At 51.8% G+C, this 21,423-nt stretch overlaps 2 protein-coding genes across 3 annotated transcripts in view; both read left to right on the top strand.

Annotated features, from left to right (window-relative positions):
* Positions 1 to 1,677, top strand: part of ACAP2 (ArfGAP with coiled-coil, ankyrin repeat and PH domains 2) — a 125,514-nt gene extending 123,837 nt beyond the window's left edge. The window contains exon 25 of the mRNA XM_072618919.1: positions 385 to 1,677. Coding sequence (XP_072475020.1) covers positions 385 to 485 — 101 coding nt within the window. The 3' untranslated portion in view covers positions 486 to 1,677. The remainder of the gene's footprint in view (positions 1 to 384) is intronic.
* A 12,281-nt stretch (positions 1,678 to 13,958) lies between these two features.
* XXYLT1 (xyloside xylosyltransferase 1) overlaps positions 13,959 to 21,423 on the top strand; it is a 70,222-nt gene continuing 62,757 nt past the window's right edge. The window contains exon 1 of one of the 2 annotated variants that reach the window (XM_072618917.1): positions 13,959 to 14,760. In XM_072618917.1, the coding sequence (XP_072475018.1) occupies positions 14,227 to 14,760 (534 nt within the window). In that variant the 5' untranslated portion in view covers positions 13,959 to 14,226. The remainder of the gene's footprint in view (positions 14,761 to 21,423) is intronic. The other variant, XM_072618918.1, reaches the window with a different exon arrangement.

Here is a 21,423-nt window from a genome sequence, read left to right as displayed (position 1 = left end):
CCTGTGTTTAAGTTGCATAGAAATGTTTTGTGTTCCCCCAGTCTCTCAGAATGACTCTGCTGCTGCGTTCCTAAATGTGTTGGCGATTGTTTGCATTGTTTCCAAAGCCTCGGGTCTTTACCTTCTCTAACTCTGCCCTTTCTTTTCTGCCTGCATCTGAGGCCCCTTTTCCAGGTACTGGCTTTTTTCACTGTTTACTTTCCTGTCACTTACTTTGAACTTATTTCTTGTCTCTAAAATGGCTTAGCTCTGATTCATGACTTTTGCTTAGTAAAATCATGAACTTCACAGTACAAAGTTCTACTTAAGAGACATCAGATTTCATGGACATTTGCAAATTTGTCACATTTATCTGACAAGTTTCCTCATTTTCTTTTTATGCAGGTGATGAAACTTACCAAGACATTTTCCGTGATTTTTCCCAAATGGCCTCCAATAATCCAGAAAAACTAAACCGTTTCCAGCAAGATTCACAGAAATTCTGATTTTTTTAAAGAAGGGAAACACATTAAATCTGGTGCCCTCTTTTTCACTCAGCTGAAAATGCACATTTTCCTCCCACTTTATGCTGCATATTCAGGTTTTGTAGATAGTGAATGAGTGATGGGAAAAGGTACCTTCCTTGCCAGTTCCATGTGGAAACAGTTTAGTGAATTAGTGTCTCTGCACGCTGGGAGGGGAGACTGCTTTAGGCCTCTTTAGGAAATGGGTTCAAGGGACCTGCTTTAGGGGCTTGCTGTGCTGAAACAAGGTCAGAGCCAGGTGAAGCCACTTAGCATGGGTTATTTTGGGGATTTTTCCAAGCCCTGTTTTTTAAAGGGACCACAGCCATCTGTTTCCATGAGTTACGCTTAGTACATTCCATTAACCATGTCCACACAGCCAGAGCTCAGGGCCAGGGCTAGTTCTGTGGCCCAGCAGAATGAAAGCCTTCTCATCCCATGTGCAGTATATGATTTTCAAGTTGAGGAAAAAAGTCCATGATCCCAGTGGTCCAATCCCAGGCTCAGGTCCAGGGTTCCCAGCCATTGATGGAACAGCCTTGCCCTCCCACCCACAGAGCCTCAGCCTTGGGAGTCTGTCTCGTGAGTTCAGCTTCTTGGTCCCGTGCCAGATTGATTGATTGATTGATGCAACAGAGTTATTTTCCAAAATGTACTTGAACGTGTTCAAAATTAAACTCTAATCAGGATGTTGCTCTCAAAGTAGCTGACTAGAAAATGGAAGACTTAGCTTTAGAGGTTTCCTCTTAGCCCCTGCTCCAAATGGAGCTGCAGATTGGTGTTTTTGTCTCTGTCAGGAGAAGCAAGGGCTTACTCCCCTTGCCTCCTTGACTCTGACCTGGAAAGGGAACAACTTTGCCCATCCTTTCCTGGGCTCTGACCCACCCTGCTGGGCGCCTGCCCTGGCTCTGGCCCAGCTTTAGTGAGTAGATGCATGTTCTCTGTTCACAAACTGTATTGATCTCAGTTCTTTTCATTCCAGAGCATCAGAGATGTAGCTCTTGACCTTTTTAGCACAAGGCTCCCTTTGTCATGTCTGATGTCCCAACATTGTCACGTACGCTCTCGACGCTTCCTGTGTATGTAGCCACCCCTCATGTGTGATTGTGCATTACTTATGAATCATGTCGCTAAGGAATAAAATTGGAATGTCGACACTTGGTCTTCAAGTAGAGCTTTGGGAATCTGTTCTCATTATTGCATAAGTGGAGAAGCAATGTGTTATCGAGTAGATCCTAATTTCCAGCATTGGATTTTTAAATAGGTCAGAGTTAATTACTTTATCAAGTGATTTAATGTCAAAGCAAGTAGTTTTATGAAGAACCATGCTAGAGAAAAACTTCAGTAATCTAATTTGTTTAAATTCTATCAATTATCCAAGCTTGCCTAGTGGTCAGCAATCACTGGTCTCTGATGAGTGTTAGAGACTAATTTTGTCATTTTAAAATTAGGATTTAAGTCCTATTGCTTCCCTGCCATATAGATAAGAGAAAATGTAAACTTAAGTCCTGAAAGCACATTTTTGTATGCCTTTAGATTATAATTACTTCCTTTAAAAAAAAAATCTAGCCTGTTTTCAGCAAAACCCATCTAGTATATACCCTGATTACAAAGTAAGCTACTACAGCTCTGAAGAAAATGCGTAAATCAATGCAAGGGCACAGAACCAGAGCGCTCTGTAAGTACGATTTTAGAGTCAGCTCTGGTGGTCCCCTCCTCCCCACCCCCCCAAGCCTCTGCTGCTCAGGCCACTCGGTGCTAAGCAGTGTCCTCTGGTGCTACGGGCCCCTCTCTCCTCTCCACTGCATGCAGCTGCTTAGTCACTTAGAATTCACTGGGAGCACTAACTACAACTGTGGCTTTCTGAAATCTTCAAAGTTCAGTCTTTTCTTGGAGGACTCGGTTTTGGCCACCAGATGACACATCTGTGCTGCTTGGTCTCTTAGGCTGACTGGGAGGTAACCTAGGAAGGGAGTGAAGGGGCAGAAATGAATTCTGGATCCAGCTTCCTAGCGTCCCATAGGCTGATTTCGTTGGAGATTCATTTCAGGCCTGTGACTCATTTCCAGCCAATTCCATGTTTTGTTTTGTTTTTGCTGCAGTACAGACCCTGTACTGTAATGTATTTTATCATATGCAACACACCTGAGTTTTATTAAGTAGTGACGGTGGATCAGTCATGGGAGATTGTGGTTTAAACAATACAAGTTGTTGGCTGGATCTGAAGAGGCGCCTGCTCAGCCTTGGGACCGAGGGGCATGGGGACCATTCAGCTCTCGCTGTCATGGCTGCTTTTTATAATACATCATACCGCAGATTGTCTGGCTCGTTAGCATTTTAAAAGTCTGAATGTGTATCATTCGATCTGAGAACAGAATACAGAAGATACAATTTATTTTGAAAGCTCTTCTTTTTAGGTTATATGCTGGTTGAATCGTGTCATGCCCTCATTGCAACAAAATGCTACTTTTTTTTTAATTACTCTCGGTACAATGCTCCCAAATTCAGGTATTTCTAAGAGTGTTTGATCGCTATCGGTCTTCCCGGTAGACTTGGCGTCTTCTGTGCTTTCTGAAAGTTGTACATGCGTATGCTTTCATCTTCTTATGAGTGAATTTTGAAATTTTCCTTTCGTTTCATGGCTTAAACAGTTTAATGATCTCTGATGTATTAAGCAGTATTTTAAAAAGTAACCTTACACATGTAGCAACATTTTTTATATTTCTTTGTAAAAAGACATGATTATAATAAACCAAAAAGATTAGAACTATTTGCTCTCATTTCTAACAGAATTCAATCTGTTTTGAATAGCAGCGCTGTCCCCAGGGGGCTGCGCTCTCAGAGGTGTATCTTTGACATTTCATGCCCTTTCCTGTTTTGAATATTGATATGGACTCGAAAAAGGCTCTGAGCCTCGGAGACAGGCTTTCCAATGAATTCCTGTGCGCATCTGCCCCTTTCCCATGAGAATGTGCAGCAGGAGCCCGGGCCCTCGCTCCGCGTCAGCAGGAAGATGACCTGAGATGGCTCCACCTTGTGGCGGGCAGCCAGACAGCCCTTCTCCCTGACTCGCGGCCTTTGGGACGTGAAGACGCTAACATTCCCCAGCCTCAAAGTGAGCCATTTCGAATTGAATTTCAGTGAGTCCGCTCTACAATTGAGACTAATTTTCCTAGACATTCTTTCTGTTTACATACATTTTCTGTTTTCAGGTGTAAAATGAGTAGTTTTTTCATTGCAGAAAATGGTGAATATTCTCTTGTGTGGCATTTATTCTTTTAGCATCTGTCATGTTATGTTCCATCTGATCCTGTTTTTCCCCAAAGGATGTAGAAGACCTTAGTAAACCCATGTGATTGTAAGCAGGTAAAGATCGTCAGCTCAGGAGGACGTTCGGAATGAGAGGCTCAGTTCGAGCCTGCTCACGGGCATTCCTTGGGGGTTTCTTGGGCCTTCATTTAATCCGTAGATTGGTGTATCAGACTTGACGGTGACTTGTCTTCATTGTAAATGCAGACCTGTACCTGCTCTTGTTCTTTTGGAATGTACATTATGTAAGCATTGTAAATAGTGTACTGGAATAAAGACTTTGTACGCTGAAAACTCAAGTACCGAGTCAATGAGAGCCTTCTCTCCAGCCGGGTTTTGATTTTACTCTCACAGGCAGCACCAGCCAGATTGTGGTTGCTTTTGATGCTGGTTGAAAATGCTGCTGCCTAGTTAGGATGGTTATTTGAGGGTCTTGTATATTCCCACCTCCTGACCCTTTCTCAGGTGGCTCCGAGTCTACTCTTTGGCCAAGAGGGCTAGGAAGATAATGTCCCTGAATCAAGATATCTAGAGATTTTCTTCTCTTTGGTGACAACATTAACCATTTGCCACCTTTTGTTAGGTTGGGGCAAAAGCAAAATGGAGAAGACCATACCTGCAGTATTTGTTTTGCCTCTCTTCTCACCCCTCACTAGCCTTGATTTTCCCATTCCTAGCTCCTCAAACACCAGTCAGTCACTTAGCATTTTGAAAGTGCTTACTCTGTGCCTGACAGTGTGCTCAGTGTTGGGGATACACTATCCCCCCAAAGTGTTGACTCAAGTGCTAACAAGTTAGAAACCACGCCATTTTTTGTACCTGATTTTTTATCTCACTGGCTCTTGGTATAAAACTCATTTTCTATGAGTCACAGAAGTGGAATTGGGATTCCTCTGGCCTCCATTCCATAGTCACTAGAATCTCCCAACCACACACAGGCACTGACTGATTTCTACTGGAGTCAGGACCAAGAGATGCCTAGAGCTTCCACCTAGTAAGCCCTTGGGACTGAGACTTTGAAATGTGACTGAGCATTCTGAGGTTCTGCCCATATGTCCTCAGTGCCTGTGGAGAAATTGAGAAATGTTCGTCTTTCTGGACTTCTGATCGTTGTTTAGGAATGGTGCTAAATAGATGCACTGGAAGGTCATGTTTTTGCCCTGGGCATTTACAATTTCTACAGCCTATTGTTGAGACGCTGAATGACTTATTTTAATTGTTTATTGATAAATTTTGCTTTTACATCATGTTCTTTTCCAAAAACATCCCTCCCTCCACCCAGTGCCACTCAGGGGAGCCCTGCTTTGTCCCAGGAAAGGAGCAACTTCCTTCAGCTCCTTGAGAAGGTTTGCCTTGAGTTCTGGTCTGCTCCTGCTCTCTTCAGTATTCCCAGCAATGTGCCACCAGATCTACTTTTGATGCTGTATGGCCTTCAACAAGTCTCTTCCAGAGGCTCCCACCCCTCACTCATTCCGTAAAAGGAGGTTAGTGAGGTGACCTGGGAGGCCCTTTGAAAACTGGGGCTCAGGAAATATCACCTGGAGCAAAGCTGGGGTTCAGGAGAGCGGAGCACCTCTTAAATATGGCGGATTGCTCATATAAAGACATGGAGATGGAATGTTGGGTGCAGGTCTTTTTGACTAGAACAGAACGTGCCAAGCCAACAAGCATTGATTAAGTACCTTCTGTTGCCAAATGCTGGGGATACAAAAACAGACAAAAGAGAGTCCTTGCCAGCAAGGAGCTCACCATCTAATGGGGGAGACACCATGTAAATAAGCTATAGGCATGATAAACTGGAGATGATCATCAGAGGGAAGGGAGCTTGAGAGCCTGTGGAAGGTGGGAAGTGAGGTAAGTTCCAGGCCTGGGGGATGGCAGTCAGAGAGGGACTATCTTGTCTGTCTGATTTGGGGAGCAGCTAGGAGGCCAATGTCACTGAATTGAAGGATACAGGGGGGTGAGGAGTCAGATGAGAGAAGACCAGAGAGGCTATGGAGGGTCTTGAGCACCAGACATGAAGAGGTGGGGGGGAGAGTAGAGTGGGGAGGACTTGAAACATCAAGGAGAGGATTTCCTGTTGGATCCTGAAGGTCCAAGGGAGCAAGGAAGGTTCTCTGGGAACATTTGCTGGGAGCTTGGCTTTGTTTCCTGGCAGAACTTCAGAACCTATTCTTAAGGAGGTCATAAAGAGGAAGGAGGACTTTCCTCGAGGGAGCATGACCCGCAAGCCTTTCCTTTCTTTGACAGGGTTATTGGGGAGCAGGGAGATGATGTCAACTCTGTCCTGCTCTTTGCTTCTGAGCAACCTGGTACAGCCATCGAGCTAGAAGTGGTTTTTATATTTTCAAGTGAAGTGCACAGCAGCTGTAGTGTGTGCAAAGCCCTGCTGTGGACAATCCACCTAGACTTGAGCAAAGCCGTTCATGAAGTAACTCCTGCTCTCTTGGGGGTAGGGAGATGGGGGGGGGGGGGTGGATTGGAGACATGCAGACTGGGAAATAAGGCAATCCAACGGATTTGGAGCTTCCTGAATGACTGGACTCCAGGAGCCAGTAACAACTGCACATCAGCTTAGCCAGAGGTCTTCAGTAGAGTGCTCCAGAGATCAGTTTGGCCCTGTGCAGGTGAGCATTTTTATCCACGGCTGTCATTAAAGCAGAGAGAGCAGGCACATCGTGCTTCCCAAACTGGGAAGGAGAGCTAAGCCGCAAGCTGCCAGGTTCCAAAAAGACCTTGACAGGCTGGAATATTGGATTAATTTAAAAACAAAAACGGTGAAATGTGATGGAGATAAATGCCTTAACACTAGTCCAGAAAAGTCAATTTCACAAGCACAAGGTGGGGGAGAAACATGCTAAGACGTCCCTTTGTCTGATATTTAGGGAACAGCAGCATGAGGGGCAGCCCCAAAGTGCTGTAAGCTGGGGCTGCAGTAAGGGGGGACTTGCCCTTGGGTTTTGTTTGGGCTCTTGAAGCAGAGAAGGCTCAGTGTTGAGCCAGAGGGCACCCAGAGCATGACAGCTAGTATGGGGACAGGCCATAGGTCCATGCCAACAAGGGCTATTTAGCCTGGAAAAGAAGGGACATAAGAACTGTGTTCAAGGATTTGATGTTTCCGTTTGACTTCAGAGGGCAGAACAAAGTCATGCTTGGGTCTTCATAATTTAGCCTCAGTCCTCCCTGAGCTCGTCTCCCATTGCCATTGCCTGTTGGGCATTTCAAATTCAAAATAGCCAAAATTGAGGTCATCTCTTTCCCTCCTAAAGCCTCTCCTATTTTTTTAAAATTCAGTTTTTCATTCATTCAACAAACATTAAGCACCTACTATGTACAAGGTACTGTGATAAATGCTGGCAGCATGAAAAGGCAAAGCCCAGATTTCATCCTCCAGGAGCTCGCAGTGTCATGGGGGAGACAGTATGTAGACAAACATGCAGTGAGCTATGCACACAATCAATGGATGATAATGAAAAGGGAAGGCTTCCTGTAGAAAGTGGGGGTTTCGTTTGGACTTAAGCCAGGGAGGTCAGTCGACAGAGCAGAGAAGGGAGAGCCATCCAGGCAGAGGAGACGAGCAGGGAGACAGAGCTTCTGGTTATGGCCCAGCCAGGAGGCTTGTGTCCCTGAATGAAAGAGAAGAACACCTGTTGGGGAACAAGGTGAAAGAAAACGGGAAAGGGAGGAGGTGGAGAGGTGATAAAGGGCTTGATCTTGAGGCAATAGGGAGCCACTGAGGTAGATTGAGTAAGGGAGTGACATGGTTGGACCTGCACTTTAGAAAGGTCATTTTGGAGGCTGAATGGAGGATGGATGAGCAGGGTGAGACTTGAGGCAGGCAGACCCCCAGCAGTTATTACAGTGGTCCAGGTGTGAGGGGAGAGGGTCTGCGCCAGGGTGGGGGCAGGGTCAGAGGAGAGAAGGAGGTGTAGGGGGGAGATGTTGCAAAGGTGAAAGTGACAAATCTTGGCGCCATATTGGATCTGGGGTGGTGATGAGAGAGGAGTCTAGGATGACTCCGAGATTGTAAGTGTGAGGGACTGGGAAGTTGTGGGGGGGTAGGAGTAAAGAAGAGTTCCATTTTGGACATATTGAGTTCAAGATGTCCACTGGACATTCAGATGTGAGATTGGAGGTCAGCAAAGAGACTGGGCAAGAATGAGAATCATCAGCATAGAGAGGGTTGTTAAATCCATGGGAGTTGATGGGAAGTGGTATGGAGAAAAAAGAGAAGAGGGCCCAGGAAAGACTCTGAGGGAGACCTACAGTTGGAGGTTCCAGCAAAGGAGACAGGGGAGGAGCAGTTAGAGAAGGAGGAGGAGAGCCAAGAGAGTGGGGAGTCCTGAAAGCCCAGGGAGAAGAGAGTGTCAAGGAGGAGATGAGCCACAGTGTCCACAGCTGCAGACAGCTCAAGGAGAATGAGGCTTGGATTTGGTGATTAAGAGATCACTGTTAACTCTGAAGAGAAGTTTCTGTGGAATGATGAACTCTGAAGCCAGACTGTAGGACATTAAGGGGAGGGAGAGGAAAGAAAGAAGAGGCGCCCAATTTAGATGACCTTTTCAAGGAGTTGAGCTACAAAGCGCAGACAAGACATAGGATGACAGCAGGGACAGAAGGAGTGCCTCAAGTGAGGGGTTCTTCAGGGTAGGGGAGACGTGGACATGTTTCTAGGCAGTAGGAAAGGAGCCAGGAGACCGGGAGAGGTTGAAAATAAACTAGTGGGTATAGACCAACGTCTTGCATCACAAGGTCAGAATGGATACATGATTTAGACATAAAGAGCCGTACCATAAGTAAATCAGGACAGCATGGAATAGTTTACCTGTTAGAAGGAAAGAATTTAGAACCAAACAAGATCCAGCATATAAAATGTAAAATGGATGATTTGGAATATACAAAACTTTTAAAGTTTCTTGCAAAAACAAAACCAGCGCAACCAAGGAAAACAGAAAACTGGGGGAAATTTTTTACAGCAGATACCTCTAGTCAAGGCCTAATTTCTCAAATGTACAGAGAACTGAGTCCATTTTAAAAGAATAGAAATTATTCCCCAGTTGATAAATGGTGAAAGGATAGAAACAGTCAGTTTTTGGGAGGAAAAGTTAACTGTGGTTACAGGCATATGAACAAGCGCTCTCCATCACTATTAGAGAAATACAAACTAAAGCAAGCCTGAGGTGCCACCTCCCCCCATCAGATTGACTAACGGGCAAAAAGGGACTGATAAATGTGGAAGGGAAGGTGGGAAAATAGGGACACTAACGCACTGTTGGTGGAGTTGTGAACTGTCCAACCTTTCTGAAAAGCAATTTGGAACTAAACACAAAAGGCTATAAATGTGTACGTCCCCCTCGATCCAGCCGTACCACGGCTAGCTCTGGATCTCAAAGAATTTGTTTTCAAAAGGGAAAACAGCCTACTTGTACAAAAATATTTATAGCAGCTCTTTTTGTGGTGGCTAAGAACTGGGAATTGGGGGATGCCCATCCATTGGGGAATGGCTGGACCAGTTACAGCGTGTGATTGTAATGGAATATTACTGTGCTACAGGAAATGGCAAGCAGGCGGATTTCAGAAAAACCTGCAAAGGCTTATGTGAAGGTATACAAAGTGAAGTTACAGAACCCCGAGAACTTGTACAATGAAGAACTCCAAATGGCCTAGCTGTTCTCGGTAATACAATGATCCAAGACAATCCCAAAGGACTAATGATGAGAAATGCTATCCGCCTCCAGAAAAATAACTGTTGTTGTCTGAATACAGACTGAAACATTCTTTGTCTTAGTCTTGCACAAAATTACTAATATGGAAATGGTTTACACATGTATAACCTATATCAGATTGCTTGCCATCTCAGACTGTTCAGCAACACGTGTATGTGTGGGAGTGATCCAAGGCTGAAGCTTGGCTGGGTGTAGTTGGGGCTATGATGGGGGGCAGGAATTCAAGAGAAAAGGAGAGGGTAGAGTGGAACTAGTGTTCATCAAGGGACGAAGATGGGGAGAAGGGGAGAAAGTGGTGAGTGCAGGGTAGGTGGCCTGGGAGAGAACGTGTGGAGGTCACAGTGACCTGAAGAGCAGGGTTATGTAACGGAGGACTGAGGAGGAGCTGAAAAGCCAGTAGATTAGGGTTGGATACGGAGGGTTCAGAATTCTTCAAACTGGAGGTATCCATCTGTGGGTGATGGAAAAGTGGAGGAGATAACCAACTTTGTGTGTGGTTGAGGTGGGGTGGAGGAGGAGCTCCTGGGAGGTGAGCAGACTGAGGAGCTGAGTGGTTAGGGTTAGATTTGAGCGAGAGTCATTATTGATGTTGAGGTCCCTCGGTATAATGGCAAGAATTGGGAGGGAGAGAAGAATTGTGAGTCAGGCATAGCACTCATAGAAGAAGGTAGAAGCATGAGCTGTGGGGTCTGTGAATGGCAGCCACCAGGACTTTGATTAGGTGGTAAAGATGAGTGGCATGAACGTGAAAGGAAGAGAGGTCACTGAGTGAGGGAGGAAGGAGGAGAGCCTGGGAGTGGCAATGGGGAGCAGGGAGGATTCCTACTCGCCTGCCTCAGCCTCCACCAGCAGTGACTTGTCCAGGGTCACAAAGCTAGTAAATGTCCTGCTTCCAAATTGGTACCACCCAACTCCCTCCTGCTTCTTCTGCTCAGATTCCACCTTGTGCCAGAGGCCCGTTCAATGCTCCCCTTGGAGAGTGCTTCCTGTCTGCTCTGTATGGGTTGCACATGTGGTTTTCTCCATTAGGTTGTGAGTCCTCTGAAGGCAGGCACTGCGCCCCCACACTTAGGACCATTCTTGACACATGTTGTCCAGTCATTCACTCATGTCTGACTTTTGGGGACCCTGGGGTCCCGCCCATCCATGGGGAGCGTTTTGCCATCCCCTCCATGTTGGCTCGTGGCCCATGCATACCAACTCCTTCCTGGTTGGTTTTGGTTTTAGCTGTCTTTGTGTTACTAAGGTGCAGCAGAGTGTCTGGTCCATACAAGTTTCTCATTAAATGTTGACTTGCTGGATTGAAAGTTTCCAAGAGGCAAATTTTGACTTCAAGATCAACATGCAGTTGTCATGCCTACTGTGTGACCAGTATTGTGACAGGTGGTAAGACTCCAAAGTCATAAATTCCATAGGAGGAGGCCACATGTACATGTCCATATATACAAAAAAAGAGTAATTGGGAGCCGGGAGGAATCAGGAAAGGCCCCATAGAGAAGGCAGTGGTGAAGCTGAGCTTCGAAGAAATCTAGTGATTCTAAGAGACACAGGTGAAAAGCGAACGCAATCTAGGGAATGGGAGGAAAGGAGGGAGGCACAGCCTATACAAAGACATGGCAGCTCAAGATGACATCATCAATTATTCATTCGGCAAAGATTTATTAAGTGCCTGCTATGTGCCAGGTATTGTGCTGCATTCTGGGGATAGAAGTACAAGGATGAAATTACCTCTGGTCTCAATGGGTGCACATCCTAGTGGTGGGCAGGAAGTGAGAAGTATATCTAAAACTAGATACAGCATAAGGAAAGCGTGTGTGTGTGTGTATAAAATACCATATATGTATGTGTGAGGTGTTGTGAGGCTGGATTGTGGCATGCCAAAAGATGAGTAATGTCCAGTGGAGCCTGGAAAGTTGAGTGAGGCCAGGGTATGAAGACCATTACCAGCTAAACAGAGTTTGTATTGGATTCTTGAGGTGTGGGAAGCCCCTGGCGTTGGTTGAATGGGGTTCCTGTGCTTTGGCAATAACATGGAGGCTGGCTTGGGGTGATGAGACCAAGGAGGGGGTTGCTGAATGGAGAGATGGGGGCGTGAGCTGAGCTGAGTGGAAGAAGCAGGAGGGGATGTGGGAAGTAGAAATAGTGAGCTCTGGCCCCGGATTGGCTGCAGGCTGGAAGGAAAGCTGGGACTCCAGCGTGGAGCCTTGGGTGGGGCTTGCCCACTGTTGGGTGGCAGAGGGTTTGGGACTGAAGAGCCAGCTGCACGTGTCTGGAGAGTTAGAAGAGGAAGGAAAGAGGAACTTGCCTGGGATGACTGAAAGGGCTGCCTTGCTGGAGTGAGGACCCAGGGCTGGTTGGAGAAGGAGAATTTGGCCTGTGTGCACTTGCCAGGGCCTCCTTGGCTGGATCCCCCTCTAGTCCTGGGCCCTCTTCTCCACCTCCTTTATTGCGTTATTTCGGCTCCCGTGGATTTAGGGATCATCTCTAGGCTTCTCCATCTCCATTCCCATCTCCAACTGGATGTCCAAGTGACATCTTAAGCTCAGCATGTCCAGAACAGAGCTCTTCTTTCTTTCTACACCCCCCTCCCATCTTCCTTATTACTGTGGGGGCAACACCCTCCTCCCAGATCCTCAGGCTCCCCACCTACGAGTCTCCTTGGACTCCTCACTGTCACCCCCACAGATCCAATATGGTACCAAGGTCTGGCAGAGATGTTTGGGCTTCATTCAAGGAAAAAGATGCTCCCGATTGGAGCAACCATTTCAGGAGGTAGCCAGTTACCTGTCACTGGGGGTCTGGCAGTAGAGGGTGGAAGGCCACTCCTTACAGCCATTGTTTGGCTGTGATGACTTCCCAGGGCCCTCACAGCTCTGACACCCTGTGATGGTCAAAATGAACCAGGACCCAGAAAACTACCAGGAAGCAAAGTGGTTGGGCCCTTCCTTGGCATCAAAGCCAGTTAGGGGCAGATTGGAGAGTGTGAGGACAGAGGGTTCCACCTGCTGCCAGAAATGTCACTCTCAGGGCTGGGGATTCCCTTTCCCCCAGGATGCAGCAGGCTGCTATCTTGCTGTGAGTCAACAGCATGAGGGGGGTCCTAACTAATGGGATCTGGGCTGAGCAGAGACACGAGGACAGATGGAGCCCCATGAGCCTCTGCTCCAGCTAGTCCCCCTCTGGAGAACCATCTTCAGGCTAAGAAGGAGAAACCGTATGAGGCAGCAGCTGTGGATGTCATGGATGGAAAGCCCCAGTTCAATTCAGAAAGATCTATCTTTGACCCATGCTAGTAGTGTGACCCTGGGCAAGTGAGGTTGCATGCCCCAGGCAATTTTTATTCCCAGAACTTGGGGGAAGGGGTTTGTCACCCACTGTGACTGCCACTTCCACTGCCCCCAGCCTCCAAGAGCTGAGCCAGGAGACCATGCAGGAGGAGGCCAAGCCCTCCTGCCTGTTGGTGAGGGGGCAACAAGCTGACTTTGGATACCCCAGAGGCTGCCATGAGGGAGAGCCCCACCTTGGGTGAGGCTGGTGAGGCCAGGAGCCATGAGGCTGCAGAGAGGACAGGAAACCTTCCTAATGGCCCCAGCTACCCAAGGAAGGAAGGTGGGCCCCTAATCCAGAAGGGACCCAAGACGGGATGACCCCTTATCAGACTCAGCTGTTCAGGCGCATGGCCCTGGGTGCCTCTGAGGCCCCTGGGAACCCTGAGCACCATCCACACTGATTTATGGTCCCATCATCCAGTCGGGCAGCCAGTGTTCAGGAAGGGCTACCCTGTGCTAGGTACTCAGCCCGCCCTGGGAAGGAGCAGCCCACAGAAGGGTGACAACAATGACATGATAAAATAAACAGTGATGACACATGATCCCAGAGATGATGGGACTGGAAGCTGTCCACCCTCCTGCTGCCAGCAGAATGAGACAAGGCCAACGAGGGGCTTCGTTCGGCTGGGAAGGTGGGGCAGGGGGCAGAAGAAAAGATGTTGGATAAATGAAAACATTTAGTTAAAAAAACCCTAGCCCCCAAATCAGCGTTGTACAGGCAGCCGCAGCAGGCCTTGGCACCATGTTGGATCTGGGGGTGAGAGAGGGAGGGATGAGCTCAGCTGCAGAGAGGGAGGGGCCCCCAGCTCGGGGTCCCCCTTCCTCACATCCTTTCCTAACCCCGCCCCCGCCCCGCCCCCGGCCAGGATGAGCTCAGCTCCTGGCCCGGGGAGGGGAGGGGCGTGCTCCCAGCCCTAGAGGTCTGTTTGCCTTCGGGGTCCCCCTCTCTCCCACCCCATCCTAGCCCCTGGTGGGGGGAGGGAAGGCGGCTGACTGCCAGCCCTAGAGCTCTGAGATCCCAGGGCCCCCTTCCTCCCACCCCACCCCACCCCAGCACCGCCCCTGCCCCTCCCCCAGCCGGGATGAGCTCACTCTCCTGGCCCCGCCCCGGGTGGGCAGGGCGAGCCCTGGGCGTCCAGCTCGGCCGGAGGGCTGCGGGCACCGAGGGCCCCCAGACCTGGGACCGCTGCGGGCGGCCTTCCCCCACCCCCCCGCAGCCCCTCTCCCCCTGCCCCGGCTGCCTGGGGGCTGCCCGGTGGCCGTAGGCGGGTCCGAGCACGGAGGCGGGCGGTTGATCTCCTGCGGCCGCTAGCCCAGGCCTGACCAGGCCCGGACGAGCCGATCGGCCGAGGGGCCGGCATGGCCAGCGGCGGGCCCGGCGGCGGCCAAGCGGGCGCGGCGGGGAAGCTGCGCCGCGGGGCCCCGTGCGCCCTAGGCCGGGCCCGCCTGGGCTCGCTGCGCTCCCACCAGTGCGCGCTGCTGCTCGCCGGGCTGCTCGCCGTGTGCGCCTTCTATTACGTGGGCTCCGGCCGCGAGACCTTCTCCAGCGCCACGCGGAGGCTCAAGGAGAGCCGGGCTGGGGGCACGGCCGGGCCCGCCGCCGCCCCCGCCTCCGACGCCCCCCTGGCGCCCGAGGCCAAGGCCAAGCCGGCGGACGGGCTGTCCGCGGGGGCAGCCGAGCTGGACCTGCACGTGCTCATGATGTTCACCAAGGCTGATCGCAGCCCCGCGCTGCGGGCCAAGGGGCGCACGGCCCTGAGCTCGCTGCTGCGCCTGGCCAAGCTGGACGAGCGGGAGGTGCTCACCGTGCACCTGGTCAGCGAGGAGGCCAGCAAGGAGATCGCCAAGAGCCTGCTGCGAGAGCTGCTGCCCGGGGTGCCCTTCAAGCACAAGGTGAGGCGCGGGCGGGCCGGGAGGGCCGGGCTGGGAGCGCCCTGCGGAGGCGGCCCGGGACCCCCGGACGGGACCCCGGACGGGACCCCCGGACGGGACCCCCGGGAAGGACCCCGGGCAGGACCCCCGGGAAGGACCCCCGGGCTGGGAGCGCCCTGCGGAGGCGGCCCGGGACCCCCGGACAGGACCCCGGACGGGACCCCCGGGAAGGACCCCGGGCAGGACCCCCGGGAAGGACCCCGGGCAGGACCCCCGGGAAGGACCCCCGGGCTGGGAGCGCCCTGCGGAGGCGGCCCGGGACCCCCGGACAGGACCCCGGACGGGACCCCCGGGAAGGACCCCGGGCAGGACCCCCGGGAAGGACCCCCGGGCTGGGAGCGCCCTGCGGAGGCGGCCTGGGAACCCCGGGCAGGACCCCCGGACGGGACCCCCGGGAAGGACCCCGGGCAGGACCCCCGGGAAGGACCCCCGGGCTGGGAGCGCCCTGCGGAGGCGGCCCGGGACCCCCGGACGGGACCCCGGGCAGGACCCCCGGGAAGGACCCCGGGCAGGACCCCCGGACGGGACCCCCGGACAGGACCCCGGGCAGGACCCCCGGACGGGACCCCCGGGCTGGGAGCGCCCTGCGGAGGCGGCCCGGGACCCCCGGACAGGACCCCCGGGGGCAGGACCCCCGGCCCGACCCGTCCGGCCTCTGCGCTCCGGCGATCTGCCGGCTGCGTCGGGACCACGAGGGTTCAGTTGGTCTGCACCTGAGGCCCCCAAGCCCTCCCTCGAGGGTCACACATGCCAGACAGTCCGCTCAAGAGGGGTGCCAACTCTGAGAAACTGCCAACTCTACCTGGCACCCAAGCCAGGAGGCCCCACCCTGAAGGGTCGGGGCTTCGGGACCTGCACTTGGGTGCAGTCGGCGCCTTCCTCTTGAGCCCCCAAGAGGGCTTGTGGGTGTGGGACCTCTGTGACCATGGAGTCACTCTAGTGCTGCCCCCTCACCTCCCAGGGGTAGCTGTAGGGTCTGCCCCGCTCACTGGCCCCCTCCTTCTGCATGGCCTGAACAAGCAGGTCATTGTGGCCAGAGACTCCCTCCTTCCTTGAGGCCTCACCATCCTTCCAGATACCAAGGTTCATGCCCTTTCTTCCCGGGGTTTTATTGGGGCTCCTCTCCCACCCATCCTCCACTGAGCTGCCAAAGGGATTTCCTGCAATGGGTTGTGGCCTTGTGGTGTTGCAGCTGGGAAACCTCTGAGCCTCCAGTGGCAGTGTGTGGCCTTCCACGGGCCCCAGCCTACCCTTGGGATGCAAAGCCTTCCTCCCAAATTCATTTATGGGCAGCTAAGTCAGATTCATGTGGCTCCGTTCTTTTTGGAACTTGTGCCTTCATTGGGCTTTGGAGAGTCAGGAGCCAAGCTTAATGCCATAGATGGTCTAAGCAGGGGCCCTTTGTGGCCACCCCATCCATCGTCTCATGGCAGAAGTCAGGTCAGTTAACAAACATTTTATTAAGCCCTGTGCAAAGCCCAGGAATGAGAAGAAAGGGAGAAACACAGTCCTGGCCTCAAGGAGCTCCCAGTCTGTGGAACAGCTGGGAACAAACCACACACTTAAGTGGGCAGGCATCTCTGAGAGAAAGCTGAGAAGAGGGGGTATCTTTGTCTGGCAGGCAGCCATGGCTCAAGTGGGCAACCCACCAGCAGGCTGGGCTGAGCTGCCTGACCCGATGAGGACCGGAAGGACCTACCAGAGCTTCGGTTCTACAGCCACAGCCAGGGGACAGCCAGGGTCGCCTCTGCGCTGTGACAAGCTCTCGGAACAGGCCTTTGTAGGGAATGGAGGGACAGAAGGAACAGGCTTTCCAAGGGCTCTGTGTGCCTCTGTGGACTTGTAGCCCTCCTGGGAGAAACCACTCCTGGTCCAGCGGGGCTGGGAGCAAGGAGCTGGTCTTCCCTTTCTTTCCAGGCTTTGCACCCCTCCCAATGTTTGCCTGGTGCCTGGCAAATAGTGAGCATTTCACAAATACATGTTGTGTTTACTGTTTGTGATTGGTACCCGGGCTCCAGCCAGGCCTTGGGGTTGGCAGGCAGACTGGAGAAACAACAAAGCAGAGCTAATTAAGCACCTACTATGTGCCAGGACTGCGTTGTCAGTGGAATGTAAAGAAAGGCACCCTCACAGCACCAACCAACCAACCTACCCACCCACCAGGCACCCTCACAGCACCAACCAACCAACCTACCCACCCACCAAGCACCCTCACAGCACCAACCAACCAACCTACCCACCCACTTATCCGCCTTCTCAAGATGCCAATCCCAGACATGGAAGGGACCTCTGGGGCCACTGCACACCACTTGTCTGTGACCCAGAATCCTTAACACAAGTGGTCACATGACCTTTGCTCTGAACCCTGATGCTGCTCAGACTGAGCAGGTTTGACTCCCAGATGTGATGCTATCTGGCCTGAAATCATTCTACAAATGGGAGCTGTTATTCTTAATAATAAATTTGTCTCTTGACCTCTTTTCCTTCTGCCCTATAGGCTCAAACAGCATCTGGGGCTGATCCCATCCTTAGTAATACTAGAATAACTGCAATAACCATAGCTCACGTTGATCTCATGCTTCCCATGTGCCAGCACTGTGCTGAGTTTGGTCCACACCACAACCCTGGGAGCTGGGGCTGTGATTATCCCCATTTCACAGATAAGAAAACAGATTTAACTGTCTTGCTCAGGGTCACACAGCTGAGAAGCATCGGAGGTCAGATTTGAACTCAAGTCTTGCCCAGCTGCAGGACAGCTCTCCTGTCATTGAGGAGTTGTTTCTTTTCCAGTTTAAATATCCACCGTTCCTTCAAACATGACCTCAAGGCACTTTTCGAGCCACATCCTTTGTAAAGTGCAGCCCCAGAAATGACAATGATGCTGAACAGGGTCCTCTTTTCGGACCTACAGTGATCTGAAGCTGCTGTCCCAGCTGCGCCTCACACGGAGAATCCTCTCCTCAGAGAATCCAGGCTCTCGTGGTGGTCCTGAGGGCTTGGAGGCTCTTTCTAGCTCTCTAGCTCATGAGCCCCCATGGGCTTCCCACCAGCATTATCAGCTGAAATCAATTAGCTGGATTTAATTGACTTTTAGGAAAGAGCATTTACTATAGAAGTATAGTTGTACCTCCCCCAAAACATCCCCCAAAAGTCTGTGAGACTCCCCCACCAGGATATCCAGAATCCAAGAGAAAGTCGAAATCCCATGTGGTAGAAGGTATAATTCATAGTCTTCCTGGTGTCCTCCAGATGTTTCCCTAAGCGCAGTGTGTAGTTGTGTCTCCTGGCCTCTTGGTAAATAAAGCCTCCAGTCTTTGTCCAGACTCTCTTAGGCTCCTAGGATGCTCCCTGCTGAGAGCCTGGAGAATGCCCCTAGGAGAGGGAAATTCCAAGGTCCTCTGGCCCTCCAGAGTTTTGGGAAGGTCTGGGCCTCTGTTCTTTCTCCTCCCCCTCTGTCTGCTCTCTTCTCCACTTGATTCCATTTTGGAGCAGAATAAGGTCACTCACACCCCATGAAGTTGGCCTTGGGCTCCAAAGGGTCCAGAAGGTTGGCCACTGAGGTATGGTTGTCAGCCAGAACATCTTATCTGTGAGGCAATGGGGAGAGTGGCCCCTTTGAGGTATCCAGTGAGCTTTGGGGGGCAGACAGAGCCTTGTGTTTCAAGGCAGGATGGCCTGTCCCTAGGTGACCCTGTGACCTGGGGCCTCCATTTTCTCTGAGCTAATTGAGGTCATGGGCCATGATGATGACAGGGCTGTGCATTTGGGTAGCAGGTGACGGTGTGTTTGCTTTCTGCCTGACTGGCTGTCTGGGGCCTTAGGAAGATAGATTAGGTTGAGGCAGTGGGAGCTCCACTGGGCTTCAGGCCCTGCCTGACATCTGCATAGCTAGAAGGACCCTATGGCTGTTCTCTCCTCCCCTGGTGAAGATATTTTTGCTTCCTGTGATTATATTCATTCCTCATGCCGGGGGGGACCAGTGTCCCTCCTTTAAATCTAGCATAGACAAAATCTGGCGAGTGTGGAGGCTGCAGGAGAGAGGAGGGGCCTATACCCGACATTTAGAGTTGGGAGAAGCCTCAGAAACCTGACCCAGTATACATCCACATCTGTCAGAGGAGGAAAACAGACTGGGGAGGAAAGTTAGCCTGGTTCAGAGGTGGCACAGGTGGTGCCAGAAGACCCTCCTTCTGGGGCCAGGGCCCAAGGCTGCCTTGGAGACTGGGTGGGTGGGCTGCTGACAGGGTGCTTGGGGGGGGAGGTTGCCAGCTTGTATTCTGCCACCTGCAGTCTTGTACCTCTGTTCCTTTGGGGAAAGGGAGGTTGGTGGGGGGCAACTGTGCTTTGGGGAGCTCATGGATGCTGCACTAAACAACAAAAATGAAAAATAAAAAGATGGGGACGTGATGTAGGTGTCCTGTGAAGGCTCACTGAGCCCCTGATCTCTTGACCCCCAGTTGCTTCCCCTTCTCTGTGCCTCAGTTTCCTCTGCTGTAAAATGACGGTCACTAAGGTTCCCGGTAGCTCTGGCCCTAAGCCCCTGGGCTGGTGGTGGGGCCGGCCCAACGGTGGCTGAATGCAGGGTGTCCCCGAGGGGGGCGGAGGCAGCACCCCCAATCTCTGAGGATGCTGCAGAGGGAGGATGCGCTTCCTGGGTACGGGCAGCAGAGGGCACTGGGACCCCAGGGTCGGGCTGGGCTGCTGCGGCAGGGGCGTTTGTGGCCAGCTGGGAGGGGCAGGTTTCTGTTGTTTTTACAGCTCTGGGAGGGAGGGACCCAGAAAGCGGGGACCCGAACCCAGAGCTTCTGCCCTGTTTTGGGGGCTCTCCTTACTGATGCGTTGGAAGAGGTGGGAGGATATTAGTGGCTCCCGACAGGAGGGGATGGGGGCCTCTCTCCATCCTTCCTGTCCATCAGCTGCCTGCCTTGGGCTGCTATCTGCACTAGTGGGTGGACCCGCTCATGGAGAGGGGAGCGGGGGAGCAGGGCAAGACTACATCAGGTTGGAGGCATCTGCGTCCTCGTCTAAGTCCGACTGAGGGGGGGAGGGGGCAGGGACTTGCCAAGTTGCACTTTTTGGCCATTTCTCCCCTAACAACTCCCCTCCCCAAGGCCCTCCAGGTTTCCACCCCTGGTCAGGGCATCCTCGTAGGAAACACATGCTGGGCACCCCATGTTGGGCTCCTGTAAGGCCTGAGTGGGCTGACCCCATTTGGAGGCCCAGTGCCTGGCCAGGGGGCCTTCACATCAGGACTGACTCTGTCTTTTTAAAGCTCTTAGCACCCCCCCCCCCAACCATCTAATCCTTCTTCCACTGGACAGCCTAGATAGGGCAGACTAGAAGGGTCCCCCCTGCCCCATTTCCCCTCCTCTCCCTCCTCCCTCCTCTCCCCTGGGTCTCATTGTAGGCCAGGTTCTGCCCACAGTTATCTGAGTGACCTTGGGCAGGCCCCGGGACCTCCCTGGGCCTTAAAATGACTCACAAGACTTTGGAACTGGAAGGAGTGTGAGCGATGAGTGACTCCCACCCCTTCCATGACTTGAAGTCAGGGCTAGGATCTGACCTGATGCTGTCTCTCCCACCCAGCATCTGTGATCACTAGGTGTCCCTACCTGGGCAAGCCAGGAAAGTCATACGGGAAGGTCTCTGTCCTCACAGTATGAACACCGGCCACATTCTTGACCCTGCGCTAAATGCTGAGACAGACGCCCGGTCTCTGCCCTCAAGGTGCTTTCTTGGATGGAGCAGTGTGTTGCCTGGGAAGGGCAAAGAGGGATGGTTGCCGCTGAAAAGCTTCCTTTGGACTTTGGCCTCCTCCCAGCAACCCTACCAGACAGACTGCTCAGCTATCATATACCCATTTTACAGGGGGGGCAATGGGCTGAGAGAGAAGCGGTGTGTCTCAAGTCCCTGCGAGATATTCAGGGGGCTGGGGTGGAAATGTGGAGCCATGCCAAGGACCGGACTTTGAAATCTGCCTCTGTGGTTGGGTTTGAACACTCCTGCTGACACTTACTCTGCCACTGTGTGGCTTTGGACTAGTAAAGGACCTCTAAGGACCCCCGCTCAGCTCTAAAAGTCTGATCCTGTTTTGGGGGCTTTGTTCCCCACTTTGCAAAATGAGAGGCTTACACAAAGTGACTGCTTAAGCCCCTTTTAGCACCAAATCTTTGCTCCTGTGATACCATCACAGTTGGGAAAGGAATCGTACCGACGCACACTCATGGGTTGTATCCCCACAGTGGAGCTGCTGTCTCTGGCTCTCCTAAGACTGTGGCTTATGAGCCCCCACTGCTGCGTTTCCCATTTACAATCAGCCAGCAGACTCAGCTTTTAGTAAAGGCATTTACTACAATGGCCTAGTAAGAGCAGTTGATACAAAATCTTCTCCTCCCTCCCACAAATGCATAAAAACATTTGGCATTCATGGGAAAAGAGGGTTCAGAGTTAAGTGCACAGTGGTAGTGAGGCACACATGTAGGACAGGAAACCCTTTCTCTCTGTAGAGTCATCACGCATTTCCCTTTCTTGGGTTCATAGTTAGTGTTTTTCTTGGCTTTAATGAGGGATGATGTCACAGTCAGCGGTTCTGTTTTCTCGCTCTATTTTATCTGTTCTTCATTG

The sequence above is a fragment of the Notamacropus eugenii genome, chromosome 6, assembly GCF_028372415.1.
Source record: "Notamacropus eugenii isolate mMacEug1 chromosome 6, mMacEug1.pri_v2, whole genome shotgun sequence".
Classification (NCBI taxonomy): domain Eukaryota; kingdom Metazoa; phylum Chordata; class Mammalia; order Diprotodontia; family Macropodidae; genus Notamacropus; species Notamacropus eugenii.
The sequence above is the reverse complement of the archived record's forward strand: the minus strand, read 5'-3'. Positions and strand labels throughout refer to the sequence as shown.